We start from the raw sequence: 19,391 nt of genomic DNA on the forward strand, positions 1-19,391 counted from the left end.
ATATATGGGTGTGTGTGTATATACAGAGTTAAATGTAATACTTATTTATTCACATTATTTCGAATTAATCATGTACTATCTTGTGGCTTTGCAATTTTGATGATGTGACTGTATATTTTTAGAATGACATTGTAAGGTAGGTATGAGATGCCAGATCTGTCTAATTTGGCTATAAAACAGGTAGATTATTTGAGCCGGATATGGTCAGTTTAAATGCTAAATGGTTAAATGTTTACTGGACAGCATATCTAATGCTACATCAATTAATATACCTCATTATTTTAAAATCATCTGCCAATTCTACTCTTTTGAATTCTTTGGCACCAGGAAGAGCACATGTCTGTGAAAATCTTGCTCCAGGTACCTCGATAGCTAGGAAGGGCTTCTCAATGACATTGAATTTATAAAAACAATTGGCTGAATTCCATTTCAGACACATTGGAAGTTTTCTGATAAAACAAACCACTAATTGTTGGTTTATAACCAATAATCAAAGAACTGAAGTATTGAAAGCTTTGGTCATCCTTTGACCAGCTAAGTACATAACTTGTTGCTTAAGTAGCAATGCTAACCCCAAATTATTTTTATATTTCGTTATTATAATTGCATAATAATAACAATGTTTCAGTAACACCATTGGCAGTCTTTGACTGTGTATCAAAGTTATTTCCACCATATTAATTATGCCATTTAAGACTCATAAAACCTTCCTCTCCATTTCTCTAATGTCAGACCATAATCCGTAAAAATTTAATGTGACTCTAATTTGTGTTAATACTAGAGTAGAAGCGGAGGTTTTGTTGAATGTTGGATATAAATCTTCATCTTGATTTGCTTTCAGGGGTGTCGTTTTTTTTTTATTGCTCAAAGCAACATTTAATTGACTGACAAAATCATAAAACAAAACAAAAAACTGCTTAAAATTCTTGGTTAACTTCAGCAATGTATTGATAATGATAATATTTTGTGGGTTTGAATTCTTGTAATGTTTTCCTTCATTCAAAATTTTTAGTTGAAGCTGCATATTTTATATCTAGATCATTCATCTGTTTTATTAACTCATTGACAATGTGACTTTATTTCAATTATTTTTTGTTTTGGAATGTTAAATATTGGTTAAAGAGAGGGGTTTTATCTGGTGAAATCAAATGCAAATATTTTGGTTTTTGCAGTTAATTTCATCTGGTTTATTTAGTTTATCTTAGAATTTAAAATGAATTGCATAAGTGCAGATGTGGGTAAGCGATTAAAGAGTTTACTTCCCAACCATGTGGCTTCAAGTTCAGTCCTACTGTGCGGCACCTTGGGTTAGTGTTTTCTACTACAGCCCTGGACAAACCAAAGTCTTGTGAATGGATTTGGTAGATGAAAACTAAAAGAAGCCCATAGTGTGTTTGTGTGTATGTGTTTGTGTATGTGTGTGTGTGTGTGTCTTCTTGTCTTGGTGTAATGTGATAGTTGTAAATGAACTTCATTTACATATAGAGGGTGTCCTTCATTTCTAATCTTTGCTAAATACATGTCTGGTCATAGGCAAAATATTACCTCACTTAGAAACAGGTGAGGGTTGGTGACAAGAAGGGTGTCCGGCCATAGAAAATCTGTCTCAATGAATTCAGTCTGACCAATGTAAGCATGGAAGAAAAGTGGACATTAATACAATGGTGATGATGTTTTCATAAATCTAAATTCGTGTCAGTGTTTTCATAGACATGTTGGAAATAAAAACTGCAATGGTTACCCTGACTGTGGAACAACTATTTTTGTTATCAAGCAAAATCTCTTCCACATTGGTTTGTAAGATGACAAGCTCTCACCTTTGTTTCTATAGCAATTCTTTTACCCTTGAAGAACTCACTTAAGTGTTGATGCAACTATTCTGTTATAGATTGAATGATAGAAGCAGTGCCATGATTCTGAGTCTGCCAAAGAAAATCTCTTTGAAATGTTTAAAATATCTCCTGTTTGGTGACTTCAACTAAATAAGTTTCAATAATAACTGGGTTTTATGTTCTAATCGGTATAAGCATAATCAACAAACGAATCATACATAGAAATATATATTTTGCAACTCTTCTTTTTGATAAGGATATTTTTTCAAAAATGCAAATCTAGCAAATAAATATATTATCCATTTGAGATAAGCTCAATTTGAAAATAATATTGTATTTTTGTGGAGTATTTTAAAAAAATCTCATGCTTGGTGAAAAACAAAAACAAAAACTAGTAATACGTATCAAAAGAAAAACTGAACTGTATTTACTGGAATAAAGAAATGTAGAATTTGCTTTGTGAAATTTGTTATTGAATTTTACTGTATGTGTTGCAATAATTATCAAACTGATTTTAATTTCTTTTTCTTTTATCTCTTCTGTGGAAAAATAGGCTTTAAAAAAAAGATATTATCAGACATTAAAATTACTATCTGAAATTCATTTAATGCCTGTACAGAAAAGAGCTCTCCACTATTGTGCTTAGACATGTTTACAAACAAAGCACCTGGGAAAGATGACAAAGAAATTTCTTACAAAAATCCGACTACATCTGAATCAAAGACTCCTGGTATTAGTTCCATAACGCACTTACATAATACTAGCATTACAAAAGTATTGAGAAGAATTCAATGTTCGATTGTGATTATAGAATCTCTAACATTACTGAATGCTGATGAAGTTTGTGACAAGGAAAACTAGACTGCTTTTATTTATAGAATCACCACAAAACACCAAACTGACACTTCGTGTCTGTTATGACTATATTAGCAAGACAGCTGTTGTCTCCTTTCCTTCAATTTATTTTATCTTTGATACAAGACACTTTAGTTGTGTTATATCAACATGCTGAACATCTGTAAGTCATATGTTCTTCCTACATGTTTTAGTTTATTTTGTATTGATATACTTTAGTCATGTAGCTTTTTTTTACGAATCATTCAACACATTACTTGGGGTGTAGAATATCTGAGTAATCACAGAGGTAGTGGGTCTATGATAGTATAACAAACTTTTCACTAAAACTAATTTGAGCAAGATCTTCTATTATTTGAACAAGATCTATTATTCGAGCAAGATCTTCTGTTATTTGAGCAAGATCTTCTATAATGGTAAGATCTTTCAGAGTTATTTACACACATTTTCTACAATATAAAGTGCACCTTTCATGATTTTCCCCAGTTTCTCACAAATTTTTGCACAGAGAAAGCATTAAGTTAAGTACACTCATTAGCTATATAGTATCCCTACTTTCATCAAAGGTGAACTGTGCATCTTCAGATTACATTTAATTAAATTAGGTCATTGAGAGTTAAGTGTTTTTACTAGGGTCATGGCTGAGTGCCAGTTGCAGGAATTAACTACTGACCTTCCAGTCAATAAGACCACATCCTTAACAACTTGTTTAACTAGAAAACAAATACAATAATCTTCTCAATTTCCTATTTGTTTTACTATTTATTACTGTATGTGATATTTAAGGAAATTGATTCAATGAAAGAAAAAATAGTTTTTAGATCTTGTTGTTCAGACGTGAACATTATAATTACTGTTAGGTAAAACATAGAAGATTAATTTCAAAGGATGTTTAAGGTTATAACTCTCAATATTTTTACTCTACCGAATCATTCTTTGCTGTTATGATATATTGTTGTAATAGAACAAATATTTATAATGATTATTTAGTTGTAAAATGAATATGATACTGAAAAACTATAAGTAATGTTATTCCTAGAATATTGGTTTCCATTTCTGACTGTTAGACAAACTAAAGTAATATAGAATTGTGTGTTCAGCCCAGAAACATAACAAAATATTTGCACTCAATTTGAACTGTTGATGTGTGTGTGTGTGTGTGTGTGTGTATATATATATATATATATATATATATATATATATATATATATATAGCAGAACTGAGTCCACCACAACAGAATGATATAGGTGTTGGTACCACATAAAAAGCACCCGGTACACTCTGTAGAAGCCATGCCAGAACAGATAATGGAACCTGATGCGGGCTCTGGCCTTACCAGCTCCAGTAAAACTGTCCAACCCATGCTAGCCTGGAAAACAGTCCTTACATGATGATGAATGCACACACACACACACACACACACCAGCATGGAAAATGGATTAGAAATAATGGTGGCTGTGGCAGTGGTGGTATATTTAATTCATAACCAATCCAGTAAAATATATTTGGTTCTGCCTGTGTCTTCATATCGATTTGTCTGATTGTTTCTATTGGGTCATCTCATTAATAATGCAGTTTTTTTTTATTATACTTCTTTTATTTTTCAAAATTAAGATAAACAAAGTTCTTTTTTAATCTAAAATATACTCTCCTTCATTTTCTACAATGCTCTTCTATCTTTTGATAGACTTGCAAGGCCCCTCTTCCAAAATTCACTTGTCTGTGATGAAAAATACTCCTCCAGTACTGTTCTGATCTTGTCTACAGAATTTTTAGTCGAATGTATCAACCTCAGTACTTGTTTGTTTTTTTAAAGCTTGGTACTTATTCTATCGATCTCTTTTGCTAATCTGCTAAGTAACGGGGATGTAAATACACCAGCATCGGTTGTCAATGGTGTTGAGGGACAAACACAAATGCAAAGGCACACACACACATAGATATATATACACATATATACAACAGGATTCTTTCAGTTTCTATCTCCCAAATCCACTCACAAGGCTGTGGTTGGCCCAAAGCTATAGTAGAAGACACTTGCCCAAGGTGCTACACAGTGGGACTGAACCCCAAACCATGCGGTTGGGAAGCAAGCTTCTTACCTCGCAGCCATACCTGTGCCTATATGTTTGCAATAGAGTGGACTCTGCTAAAGTCCCCTAAAGTTCCTGATCTGATTCATATCTACCACCCACAAAGATATACCTATATGAGCTTCCACACAGTTTCCATTTACCAAATTCACTCACAAGGCATTGGTGGCCCAGGGCAATTGTAGGAGACATTCACCCAAGGTGCTATGCAGTGGAATGGAACCCCAAAACTGCATGGTTGCAAAGCGGGCTTCTTAACTACACAGCTATGCCCGTACCTGTACCATAAATAGAAGAGAAAGTGGGGGAATCATAGAGACGTAGACAGAGGCCTAGATAGAGACAGCTAAAGGGGCATTGAGATAGAGGGAGGGATGGAATGAGAAAGAGAGAGAGATAGAGACACAGAGCCAGAGAGAGGAGAGACAGAAAAAGATGCAGATGAAGTGATGACAAAGCAACAGAATGGAGAAGACAAGAGGATTTTCTTTTGCTTAAATTCTTCTATTCATTTTAGTTCGAAGTTAGATGAATGAGTTTGAAGTAAGTTGAACAAGTTCTTAAGAGATATCGTGTCTTATCTATGGCTGAATGCTTCAGAATCTCACCTAAGCACTTCATGTCGAGACATGTATGGTCTATTATTACCCTAGTTATCAATCAACATCAACTGATGACATTTTAAAATTTCTCCGACCTTCATTTCCGTTCAAGCCTTATTACATACTTATTTCTAGTTTATTGTGTTGGTTGCCATTTCTGTCATTATTCATAACGAACTTCATCACATACATTTCTTTCCAATACCAGCTCCTTTATTTTCAAACAATTCTTTACATACTTTTATTCATCTCTATGTCTTTCTCTCTCTCTTTTTCTCTTTATCCTTATCTCTCTCTACTTCTCTCTTTGCATGTCCTCTCTGTCTCTCTTTATCTTTCTGTCTCTCTTTCTCTTTATACCTATTTTTCTCCATATTTCTTTTTTGTATTTATATCTCACTTTGTCTGTCTCTCCTTCTCTCTGTCTATGTCTCTTTCCCTCTCTCTCTGTCTCTCCTTATCACTATTCCTATCTCTCTCTATGTCTCTCTATGTATGTCCTCTGTCTCTCCTTATCTTTTTCTCTCACCCTCTTTATACCTGTTTCTCTCTCTATTTTTCTGTATTTATATCTCTCTTTGTCTGTCTCTCCTTCTCTCTCCCTCCCTCTCTCTCTTTCTCTATCTTTTTCTGCTTCTTTCCTTTGTTTCCTCTTCTTTCTTATTTTCTTTTTCATTGCTTTCTCCATTTTCTTCACTTTCCCTTTCTATATCTTTCTATCTCAATGTTCCTTTGTCTGTCACTCCTCTCTGGCTATCTCTCTCTCTCTCTCTCTCTCTCTCCCTCTCTCTCCTTTTCTGACACTCTGTTTCTGTCACTTTCTCCTCCTATCTCCCTTTGTCTAGCTCATTCTCTTGTTCTCTCTCTATTTCTGTCTTTGTCTGTCTTAGCCACCACCAACTCTTTCTCACCTATTCATTATTATTCTTGATATATTCCAATTCTTCATGTATTTTCTGTTTATCCTTACCAAATTCAGTGCAGTACAAGTTATTGAAATGACATGAAAAAATATCCTCAAGAGATTACATTCTCTTAGAATATAAAATATTCTTGGACATCAGTAATGTTAAGAGGAAGTTTCAATATGACTTCATATTTCTGGAGCTACTTAAGAATATATATATATATATATATATGTAAATATGTATGTGTGTGTGTGTATCTATACACGCACACATATAAATTATATATTCATACACGCATATATATAAAAGTATATGTATATATTTATACACGCACACATATAAATTATATATATATATATATATGTGTGTGTGTGTGTATTATATGTATATATGTGTATGTGTCTGTGTTAGTATGTATAATTTCACATACAAAGAATTAAGGTATAAAAGTTGGAATCATCTGAATAGGGTTGTGTGTGACCAGAGGTGCCAGGAGCTCAATCATTAATGTAAAAATATAAAAGCATGAGAGAAAGGACTGAACCTTGAGGTACGCCTCAGCCAGTTAATCGTTCGGATCAGGATAAGTTTTATTGACACGTCATGCAAAGAAGTCTGATAATATCTAATACAAGAGACAAAGGACAGGCGGTGACCATACATGTATAACACTTCTCAGCACACACCATTATCCATACATCCACACACAATCTTCAATAGCGTTACCAAGCATATAATGCCTGAACACAGAGGTCTCGGTCTCTGAGAAGCCCAACGTTCGAAGGTCATGCTTGACCACCACATCCCATGTCTTCCTGAGACTACCTCTACTCTGGATTCCTTCATATATATATATATATATGTATGTATGTGTATGTATATGTATGCACTCCCTAAGCATACGCATGCAGGAACACACATCAACAAATTGAAATTTGTTGGAGAAATGTGATGTTTCTAGTGTTTTTCTTGCAAAATAAATGATAATAATTAAAGTTCATCAAAGATGAAAGTTCTACAAATAACAATAATAATAAGAAGAAAAATGATGATACTGTATTATTTCATGGTAGTTTTCTACCTTTTTATTTAATTTTTTTTTTTCTTTTCAGTTTTGTGTTAATGTTTAATTACTAAATTTTTAATTAGAAAAAAGATAATTATCCAAAGACCTGATTATTTAACAAATGCTTGTGGATATATGCATGCATATATCATCATCATCATCATTATCACCATCATCATCATTTAATGTCTGTTTTCCATGCTGGCATGGGTTGGACAGTTTGATAAGCTCCAACAAGTTGTAATACTGCATTAACCATTAAGCTCCCATGCCAGCTTTGGCATTGCTTCTACAGTTGGTTGGATGCCCTTTCTTATGCCAACCATTTTACAGTGTGCACTGAGTGATTTTTTTCGTGACAACAGCACTAGTAAGGTTGCCAATTGTATGTATGTGTGTGTACGTGTGTGTGTACGTGTGTGTGTGTGTGTGTGTGTGTATTTTATTTGTGGGTTAAGGCAACTAATGGTTTCATGTGAAGAGATCTTCACAATTGTTTAAGCATGCTGTATAGAGGTGTTGGTCAAAATTTATTCTAAAATTAAAAAGAGAAAGAGAACTTACACACAGACACACACACACATGTGCATGCACACACACATACACACGTGCATGCACACACACACACATACTACATACACTTACTACATACATATATACATACATATGACTGGGTTTCTTTCAGTTTCTATCTACCAAATCCACTCACAAGGTTTTGCTCAGCCAGGGGCTATAGTAGACGACACTTGCCCCAAGGTGTCATGTAGTGAGACTGAACCCAAAACCATGTGATTGGGAAGCAAACTTTTTCCCCACCATGTAAACACACACATACCTCCACCTATTTATGTATTCATTTTAAACTTATTGAAGATCCTGTGATGATACTGACTTTGATTTTCTTTGATATACCGGATTTCATTTTCATTTAATTGTTCTAACAGTTGGTTTGTTTATATCAATTTGTTTTATAGCTTATCCTGAGTCGTTTCCATGCTGAAGTTCGTTTTATACTTTAGTTTTCATTTCCGGAAAAATTGACTCTCTTGTTCATTTTTGCTTTGATATATGAAACACTGTTGTTTAATCTCAAAAATATTGAACAAAATATAAAAGTATAAATATAACTTAAGTGCTCTCTAACTTGCTTAGAAATGAAATGAAAATAAGACGAATAAGATGAAAAGAAAATATAAACCTGAAACGGATGTCATAATATGACAAAGTGGTATTTTAAATTGATATACACAATGTTAGAAGGAATCTGACCAAAAGAAAATCTCTAAAATGAATACTGTGTAAATACAAATTGACCCTGGGAAGAGACCTTAGCATTTGAATGTAGAATGTAAGGGGCCATTACTAAATACTGATACCCTAGTGATTCTACCAATCTACTGCCTTATTCTTTTTCTTTTTTTCTTTTTTTTTTTTGGCTTGTTGGATTTGGAGAAAAAGGCAGTGCTCATAATGTTCACAGGCCCTGTTAGATCTGTGAATTTGGTAATGTTCCCCTCGAGCCTTTGCAGGCAAACATCTCCTGGACATATATGAGCAGGAGGGGTTGTAAGTGAGTGTCACCATCATACAAGCGGTGTCAAATGTTTCTATTATTCCGTGAAAACATGTCTGGCCAAGGGAAAATATTACCTTGCTTGGAAACAGGTGATGGTTGGTGACTGTAGGTGCATCCAGCCATAGAAAATCTGCCTCAATGAATTCCATCTGGCCCATGCAAGCACAGAAAAGAGGACACTGAAATGATGATGGCAATGATCTAAGGGACCTCACCAGACCTGCAAGTATCTCATACACTTGACCTCCAGTACTGACTCACTATTTATCCATCTCTTTCTATTCACCACTTACATCCCTCTTTTCTCTATTATTGGTGCCATTATAAAAACACACCCAAGTATATTCTGCAGGGGTTATGAAGACGTTTTTGTTTTGGCAAAGGTTTAACAACCTCTCTAGTGCTGGTGCCATGAAAAATTGTAACCAGTCTACTCTGTAATGTGGTTCATGTTAGGAAGGACATTAAGTCATAGAAACCAAACCAAAATTGAAACTTACAAGTGAAATGCTGTCCCTTGACCCATCTAGGGGAGCAGAAATTACCCCTCCACCTACTCATGCCAGCATGGAAAGTAGATGTGAAACAATGGTGGTAGTGGTGCTGTTGATGATGGTGATGATGATGATGATGACAATAATGATGATAAGCTGGGCTAATTCAGTAAAGTGGCTATGACCACAATGCAATGCAGTACTAGTAACAGGATACAAATGTTTGCTATCTTAACTGAGTTGTCTGGTATAAATTATCAACTTGGTCAATACTCACTTTCTAACTTGAGGTATTGAGTTCAAATCTATGCAGCAAGGAAAGCAAAGTTGAATTGTTGCTATTGTTTAGCCCAAGGTCAAATCTAATTCATCAGGCCTATGGTCAAACACATTCCAGCTATGACTGAACAGTTTTTTTTGTTTTTGTTTTTTTGTTTTTTTACCCCAAGCGCTTTGTAAACAGACCACATTTATACAATGTGTCACTTCTTTCTGATAAAGTAGAGTATGCTTCAAAGAAGATTTGGTTGTTGTACGATCACATAAAGTATGATCGCATAAAGACACCTTCATTGGTTGATGGCAGAGATGAGTTTCATACCGAAGCTTGTGCAGCAAATCAAACTGCCTCTCTAACCACCACCACCACCACCCACAACAACAATATTACTACAGCCACACACACCACTACCACCATCACCATTACTACCAACAAGAACATCATAGTCTTCCATATTCAGACTATAATAATTTTATGATGAATCAGCTAATCTCATAAAATAAATATCTTTTCACAGTGTGGCTCTATTATTGTTTATTTCTGCTAAGCTCTTCCAAGTCATATTTGTTGCAATGGAGAACTGGGTCATTTTTATTACTATTCTTATTGTTGTTATCATTAAGGTTGTGAGCTGGCAGAATCATTAACACCTTCCCTCTAAAATTGCTGGCCTTGTGCCAAAATTTGAAACCATTATTATTATTAAAAACTCTGTTGAGGTTAACTTTGCCTTTCATCCTTTGGCAGGTGAGGAGGTTGATAAAATAAAGTACTTGTCAAGTACAGGGACTAATGTAATTGTCTTACCCCCATCCCTTAAAATTTCTGACTTTGCAACCAAATTTAGAATATTTTTACTAAGATGGCGAGCTGGCAAAATTGTTAGCATACTGGATAAAATGCTTAGTGGAATTTCATCTGTCTATACGTTCTGAGTTCAAATTCTGCTGGGGTTGACTTTGCCTTTCATCCTTTTAGGGTCAATAAAATAAATACCAGTTGAACCCTGGGGTTGATGTAATTGATTTATCTCCTCCAAAATTACTGGCCTTGTGCCAAAATTTGAAGCCATTATTATTATTATCATCATTAAAGGCTGCAAGCTGGCAAAATTGTTAGCATGCTGGATGAAATGCTTTGCAGTATTTCGTCTGCTGCTATGTCGTTCTGAGTTCAAATTCTGTCATGGTCAATGGTTGATTAAATAAGTACTAGTTACATACTGGGGTCGAAGTAATTGACTTAATCCCTTCCCCAAAATTTGAGGCTTTGAACTTCCAGTAGGAAGGATTATTACTATCATTATTAAAGGCGGCAAAATGGCAGAATCATTAGCACGCTGGACGAAATGCTTAGCAATGTTTCGCCCATCGCTACATTCTGAGTTCAAATTCTGCCAATCATAATGAAGAAAGAAGAGTTATCTAGAAACAAACTTTATTTTTAAGTAAGTCTTTCCTTAGGGAACAGTTACCAGAAGGGAGATAATTGTTTCTTTGTAATATGTGGTGGGAATAGAAGTTTGAATTTGAAGTAAAAGAATTAAAAGGAAAAAGATGCATAGAATTTGCATATTTATTTACTTATTTTTTGTTTACTTATGAAATTCTAGGAAGAAAATTTTTTACTGATATTTGTGGACAGGAGGAAAAGCTGGTAATCTGTTTAATAGAAACTGCTGTTCCATTTCGTGTTGTGTGTGTGTGTGTGATTATTTGGTAACCTCACTTGGTGCCACATAAAAAGCACCCAGCACACTCTGTAAAGTGGTTGGCATTAGGAAGGGCATTCATGCCAAAGCAGACAGTAGAGCTTAGCACAGTCTTCTGACTTGTCAGCTCCTGCCAAACATTCCAGCACATGCCTGCATGGAAGATGGACATTGAATGATGATGATGATGATGATGATGATGATGATGATGATAAGGAGGAGGAGGAGGAGGAGGGGGATGTGTGTGTTTGTGCGTGTGTATTTCCTTGTCTTGACATCATGTGACAGTTGTAGATGAGTGTCATCATCATGTAAACAGTATCATTCATTTCCAATATACTCTGCAAAAAAACATGTCTGGCCAATATTACCTTGCTCTGAAACAGATGAGGGTTGGCAACAGGAGGGGTGTCCAGCTGTAGAAAATCTGCCTCAGTAAACTCCTTCCAGCCTATACAAGCATGGAAAAGCAGAAATTAAAAGAAAAATGATGATGATGATGACGATGATGATGATGGTAATGATGATGATGATGATGGCAATGAAGTAGTAAGTTTGAACTACTGACTATGTAATAACTAACCTAGTGAACTTTAAACCTCACATTTACTGAGCCTCAATTGGAACTGTGTTATTTTTAAATTGCTAAAAAATATCCAGTTAAATCAAAGCTTGAGTTTCTACTTTGTGGCCATTGAAGGCTTCCAGAACGAAATTGCTGAGATTTACTGTAGCACGTGGATTGTGTAGTTTGCTGTTCTTCTTACTTCAAAGAAGATCAATGAGATATTTAACAATGAAGTATAAGAAACTACACAGTGTAGATTTAAGCATAGTGTTAGGATTAAAAATATATTTGACTTACTTTCAACAGATTAGCTTAGGTTTTAATGATCAGATTACAGGCTGACAGCCATCAAGTGCAGAATCAATAGAGAAAGCTAACAGAATTTCCTCCAGTTTTGTTTTAATATATTATAATCATTTGAGATGGACATTTTATTGCTCAAATTACTTTCTGATAGAGGCTGCTGGAATTTATATATATATATATATATATATATATATATATATATATATACATACACTGTGCTTTGAGCTACACATATATACGTAGTAAGCATTCAAACTTTATCTAAGCCACCACCATCACCACTACCAATGATAACAGCTACCCCAACAGCAGCAACAGCAACAATAATGACTTTTTACTCTTGCATTATTTGTAAGGTAGAGAGGAAACTGAATGATCTCAGTAGATAACTGGTACTTATTTAATTTCAAGTCTTTAAATAGAACAGGAAGTCTATTTTGGTAAGATTTGTACTTGAGACACAGAACAGAAGCAGTTAGTCTACTGATTAAACATTTCTGTCACTACTTAATAATGATGATGATAATAATAATAATAATAATCATAATAATAATCGTAATCCTTTCTACTATAGGCACAAGGCCTGACATTTTGGAGGAGGGAACTAGTTGATTACATCAATCCTCAGTGTTCAACTGGTACTTAATTTATCAACTCTGAAAGGATGAAAGGTAAAGTCGACCTCAGTAGAACTCATCTGACTCTTCATCCTTTGCTTTATAGTACACCTTTATCTTGTGAAGGTGTGTGGCCTAATGGTTAAGGTGTTGGGCTCATGAGTATTAGATGAGGTTGTGAGTTCAATTCTCAGATCAGGCAATGGATTGTGTTCTTGAGTAAGGCACATTTCACATTGTTCCAGTGTACTCTGTTGAAAATACATACCAGTAGCAACTGAGGGTTAATCTTGTGACAAACTGGTACCCCATTCAGGGTACAGTCTCATACTCTCAACCTGAACACCACGAAACTCACCTTGGGATAGACTTCTGTCTGATTAGCCTCTAAGTTCAAGAAAGATTTTTCCTTCCTTACCATTGATTCAAACCTGCTATCATTCTTCTGTATAACAATCACTAAGTAGGTCATCAGCCTAAATTAGTGAACAAACAAATTAATCATTTAGTCAACTAGATTCTAATTATAAGGTTCCTTTTATAAAGAAAGCCATTCTTTATTTTAATGATACATTCATTGCTACAATCTAGTTAACCAAAGATACATATTTTATTGGTGCTGCCATGAAGAACCAATGCATTAGCAGGCTTATTAGCATTCATCAACCTGTCTTAGTTAATTAAAACAATCAATCTGTAATCAAGGAAGTTATAAAGATTATTGAATTATTTTTAGGAATCTTAATCTATTGCTGTTGCTGCTTCTTGGAATTATTTACTGCCATTTCTGGTACAAGTTGGAGCTAGTTTTCTGTAGAAATCAATGAATGATGTTGTAATAAGGCTCTTTAATAATAATAATAATAATAATAATAATAATAATAATATTACTTTTTCTTGCTAGCTGCCTCTTCCTCCTCCTCATTATCATTGTAACCACTGCCATCATCATTATCATCTCTCACTCACTCACATATACGCACGCACACACACAGTAAGTTTCCAGACAGTTTCCACTCGTTAAATTCACTTGCAGGGGATTTATTGATTGGCCAGAGCCATAATAGAAAACACTTACTTGCCATGGGACTAAACCCAGCACCATATGGTTCTTCACCACATGACCATGATTGTGGCAGTTTTTTTCTTTCTTTCATTCTTAGGCATGGTTACATGGTTAAGAAACTAAGTAAGAAACTTGCTTTGCAACAACATGGTTCTGGGTTCAGTCCCATTGTGTGTCATCTTGGGCATCTCGTAAGTGGATTTGGTAGACGGAAACTGTGGAAGTTTGTCAAATATATGTACATGCATGTGTGTGTGTTCATGTGGGTACATGTGCATATGTGTGTGTCTTTGTAATCATTTTCCCCCTCCACCAGCTGACAACTGGGTCTCATAACATAGCAGCTCAACAAAAGTTGGCCTTTGAGTCTGTCATCTTTTGGATTTGACATCATTTCAGTCAATTTTATTCTTCTTTCTTTATATTTAAGAAACTGAAGTGGGGAAAAAATGTGATCTAATTTAAAAAGGTTACAAATTAATAACTATTTTATTTTTTCTGAAATTCAGAAAAAAATTAGCATTTAACTCATTCCCTGGTAGATAGCCCTGAGTCAGCTTGCACCTAAAATATGCGGGTCTGGAGTTTGCTGAGGCAACAGGATGTGAGTTTACTGGTCTGAGGGTCAGAGAAATTTCGTCATTGTTGATGTTTGCTGAAGGAAGACGTTAAAAAGACTGACAGCAGCTCACTGCATGCTCTGACTTTAACTGATTTATAAAACTAAAGCCTATTCCAATAACAACAAACTAAAAGAACATCATCATCGTCATCACCACCACCATCATCATCATCGTCATCATCAATGTCACCACCATTTCACTATTATCATCATCATCATCATCATCATCACCAGCATCTATTATATGCTACTACTAGTGCTGTCATCAGCACATTAATTCGTAACTAATTAGAAATAATTGTCATAGTAACTTCAAGTTGCATACAATTCAAGTGTATTTGAACTTTAATTATTGCTTAGTAATTGAATCCTACTGTGTGTCTGTCTGTCTGTCTGTCTGCCTCTCTCTCTCTCTCTCCCTCCCTCCTCTCCCCTTCCCCTTCTCATATTCTGGCTTTCTCTACAGTCAACTTATAATTACCACTGATACTGAAAACAACCTAATTTCAATAACCTATCAATACTTCACTTCTTTATAGTATTTCTCAAAGAGATAGGTTTTTGCATGTATACGGCTGAGTGGTAAGAAGCTTGCTTCCCAACCACATGGTTCCGGGTTTAGTCCCACTGCATGGCACCTTGGGCATGTGTCTTCTACTGTAGCCTCGGGCTGACCAAAGCCTTGTGAGTGGATTTGGTAGAGGGAAACTAAAAGAAGCTTGTCATACATACATGCATAAATACATACATACATATATATTGTCTTATAGTCATCAGGGATCACATAATGATAATTTACTTGTGTATCTGGAGATAGTGTGAAGCCTCATTTAAAGACCTAAATCTATTTTAGGAGAGAAGTGAGCCATGTAAGACAGAAATAATATATTGAACTCCCAATATTAACAAACTGGCTTAGATGGTGGGATCTAGGTTTAAACTTTTGGTGGAATTGTGGAGAGACAAACTACCAAAATAATGTTTCTGCAAATGAAATATGGTAAAATGGTAGAGTTCATGCTGGTGACAATGTTTCAAACCCAGGCTACAGCTGCTCTGATAATCGGCAGTGACTTGGTCAATGAATCTTCTGTGATGGTTGGCAGTCGATGCCAAGATGAGCTGCTGTGGATCACAGCAATGTAAAAGCACATGACCAGGGACCACATGTGAACTTGTATTCCCAACAAAACTTCGAACATGAACTCTACACATGGTGAACTCATTGGTCAGAGCCAGCTCAGCTCACACTGGGTGAATGTCACTGCAAATTTGAGTAAGATAGTTATGTGGTGTTCTTAGTAGAGAGTTAATACAAGGAAGATAATTTCTTTGTAATATTTGGTGGCATTAGAAGTTTGAATTTGAAATTAAGGAATAAGGGGGTGGGGAAACATGCATAGAATATTTATATTTAATTTTTTTTTTCTTTTTTTTGATTATTATGAAGTTCTTACAATTTCTAATCAGTGATAATCATGTACAACACTATTTCATTCTTCTTAGAAATAGGATATTGTTTGTGGCAATGATGACAAAATTGATGATGATGGTTGTAGTGCAGTTGTTGTGATCAAGGTGCTAGTGATTGTGGTAGTAGTCATGGTGATGGTCAAGGAGGTTGTTGTAAAGATGGTGGTTTGCTATGAAAGTGAGGATGTTGATTATAATTATAATATTCATGCAGTTGATGATGGTTGCAATGTTGATGAAAATTATGGATGCTGATGCTTATGATCATGATGGTGGCTTATGATCATGATGAGTAATGATGTTTTTGATGATGATGATAATGATGAACTTAATGATGACAGGAATGATTACAATAATGACAAATTTTAAAAACCTTTCAATAATAATGATTTTCTTTCTTTTATTTTGTAACATGATGCTCAATGTTGTTTCTTTATGTTTCATTGCAGCTTGCAAGTGATGGTATTAAAAAAGATTATAGCCAATCGTACCTTGATCAAGCAAATTACACATTTGAAAAGAAAAATGGAACAGAGATTGTTCTGAAAATGAAAGTCAAGCTAGGAGAATATTTCCGTAAAAAAAAGAGAGCAGCCAATGTAAGTATTATCTTATTGAATGTTTAAAGTCTGGTATAGAAGTTAGATTGAGGATGTTATTGCTTCAAGAAATAATGATTTCAAATTTTAGATTGGGGGAGGGGGTTAAGTTGATGACGTTGGCATGGGTGCCAGTCGTCGAATTTAGTTCGATTTCGATTTCACTTGCCTCAACAGGTCTTCGCAAGCGGTGTTATGATGGGTTTCTTTTCAGTTTTGGTTTGTTTGACTAAAGGCAGTGCTCCAGCATGGCTGCAGTCAGATGACTGACACAAGTAAAAGAATATATATATATACAGACACACACACACATATATATATATATATACACACACATATATATATATGCTGTTTGTGTTGTAATGTACTGTTTTATAATGTATTTGTGTTACCCCTGGAGCAAATACATGAAATATTCTGTTATAGCCAAAAACTTGCGATTTTCAGTATAAACTTGACGCTGAGGAAACATTTTATTGGGTGGTTTCTATATCTCGTTGAGACTGCCAGTCTCTTAGCCGGGTAGATCTCTTTAAAGCTTACTGCTTTTCAACTTTGCCACTCGATAAAGTATCTTCCATTTATTCAGGATTCTATCTACAGAGCCAGGTGTAAAAGTGATTTCAAATATAAATCTCATGGTTTACCATAAAACCTACCTCTCCTGCTAAACCATTTAGCTTGCTTCTAATCAATTTTTAAATTCTGGAATGTTTGAAGAACACACACATATACATACATACACATATATATACATACACTATACACATATATAAAGCCTGTGTTGACCAACAACTTCTCGTGATATCTAACATTTAAATACTTTCTCTGTTGCTTTTGATACCTTGCCCGCTTTTCAGCTCAAATATCTCCCAAATGCATCGATATCTATTTGACACGATATCTGTCGAATATATTATATAAGCATCTTTTAAGCGAGATGATATCCCTTTAATGTGCGTCTCAAGTTAATACACTAGATCGGTTTAAATTAATATCAGTCTCAAGCCAATTTCTGTACTTTCATGTAATTTTCAATGCAACACCGTTCAAAGAGGTTATATTTAATTGATTGAATACCTTTCACTCTGCTAAAGCAAATAACTAGACACTCTGTGAAGTTTTATTCTTAGCACCAATAAATCAGAATTTATTGAAATGTGCTATCTCCCTTCTGGAAGCTGAGTTAGCAGCCACCATTGCTATCTATGCTATTATTCACTGTTCATTTAATATACCATCCTCTATCAAGATTTATTTATCAAACTATCTCCTCCATCAGCTAGGAACAGTATATCTAACACATTATCATCACTTCACTGAACAGTGTGTACATTTAATGTGCCAAAGAATTAATATTTACTATATAGATTTTTTTTTTTTTTTTACTTCTTCACATTAACAATTTACAGTTATCATTGTTTTTAAGTATTCTCTTCTCTTTTGCTGCTTTTATTCTTTTTATTTTTTTAAAATTCATTTTTACATAATTTTGATATTTTGTTTTATCTTTGTCAGAATTGTCAGAATGATTAAAATATTTTTTTAAAATTTTTATTTTTATTTTTATTTCAATGATTAGGAATCATATGGTTGTTCTTTCAAGAGATGAATTTATTTCCATTTAGAAACTGATAAATCATAATTTTGACAATTATATGTAATTTTATCAGCACCGTTATCCATTACCATTTTATTCTTTCCAATTGAAGAAAAATCAGAGAACAGCTCCACCTGCTCAATGTAGCAGGAAAATCTTCATCAACCAATTCCTCACAATTCCATTACATATCCTCACATGTTTTAAAATCTAAATCTTAAGACAGGTTGACCTTCAGTTTAGTCTATATACATGGAATAAAAGCTATCATTCTTTTATTTTTTACTTGTTTTAGTCAGCATATCACAGTAATTATTTTTAAAGTCTAGTAGTTGTTCCAGCAGTCTTTTTTACTGAGCTATCAGTTGATGGATGGGTAGAACAAACTCAGATTCGCCCATCCTCATCACCCCCGCCATCATCATTATCACCATCATCATTTTAATGTACACTTTTCCATGTCTGCATGGTTTAGATGGAGTTTATTGAACCAGGTTTTTTATACACCCTTCCTGTCACCAACTCTCTCTTGTTTCCGGGCAGGTTAATATTTTCTCATGGTCAGACATTATCATACAGAATACTGGAAATGAATGACACTGCTTGTATGATAGTGATGCTCGTTTACAGCTCTCATGTGATGTCAAGACAAGGAAACACAATTGCCATGATTAATCGCTGACCAAAACATTCAATTTTTTTTCTCCGTGTTTTCTCTGTATTCTTTCTGTTGAAGAGCATAGCTCGAAACGTTAAAGACTTTCTGTATTCCTGAGCGTTAAACTAATACATCCTTTTGTTGTCTACACCACCTGTCCTCGTCTGTTGTTGTTTTTTTTCGTAAATTCTCCCATATATATATATATATAACAGTTAACAAGTGAAACAGAGACAGAGAGAAACAAGAAAAATACCCCTGGTATTTGAATACTATACAAATATGTTTTTAAAAAGACTTTTCATTTGAATTTGCCAAAATTTAATTTTTCCATAATTTGTTATCCATATTTACTGTTGAAAAGATCTCAAGGATCGAAACCAGTACTGAAATGTTTTTTTATAAAAGTATTTTAGCATTTTCTACTTTGCCTTTTTTCCATATATACATACATACATATATAT

General features: G+C 34.5%; 1 protein-coding gene across 1 annotated transcript in view; it reads left to right on the plus strand.

Moving 5' to 3' along the window:
- The window catches only part of LOC106878181 (VWFA and cache domain-containing protein 1-like), a 141,564-nt gene that overhangs the window by 70,771 nt on the left and 51,402 nt on the right, over positions 1-19,391 (plus strand). The window contains 1 exon segment of the mRNA XM_014927320.2: positions 16,520-16,669. Within this exon segment, the coding sequence (XP_014782806.1) occupies positions 16,520-16,669 (150 nt within the window).

The sequence above is a fragment of the Octopus bimaculoides genome, chromosome 19 (genome assembly GCF_001194135.2).
Source record: "Octopus bimaculoides isolate UCB-OBI-ISO-001 chromosome 19, ASM119413v2, whole genome shotgun sequence".
Classification (NCBI taxonomy): domain Eukaryota; kingdom Metazoa; phylum Mollusca; class Cephalopoda; order Octopoda; family Octopodidae; genus Octopus; species Octopus bimaculoides.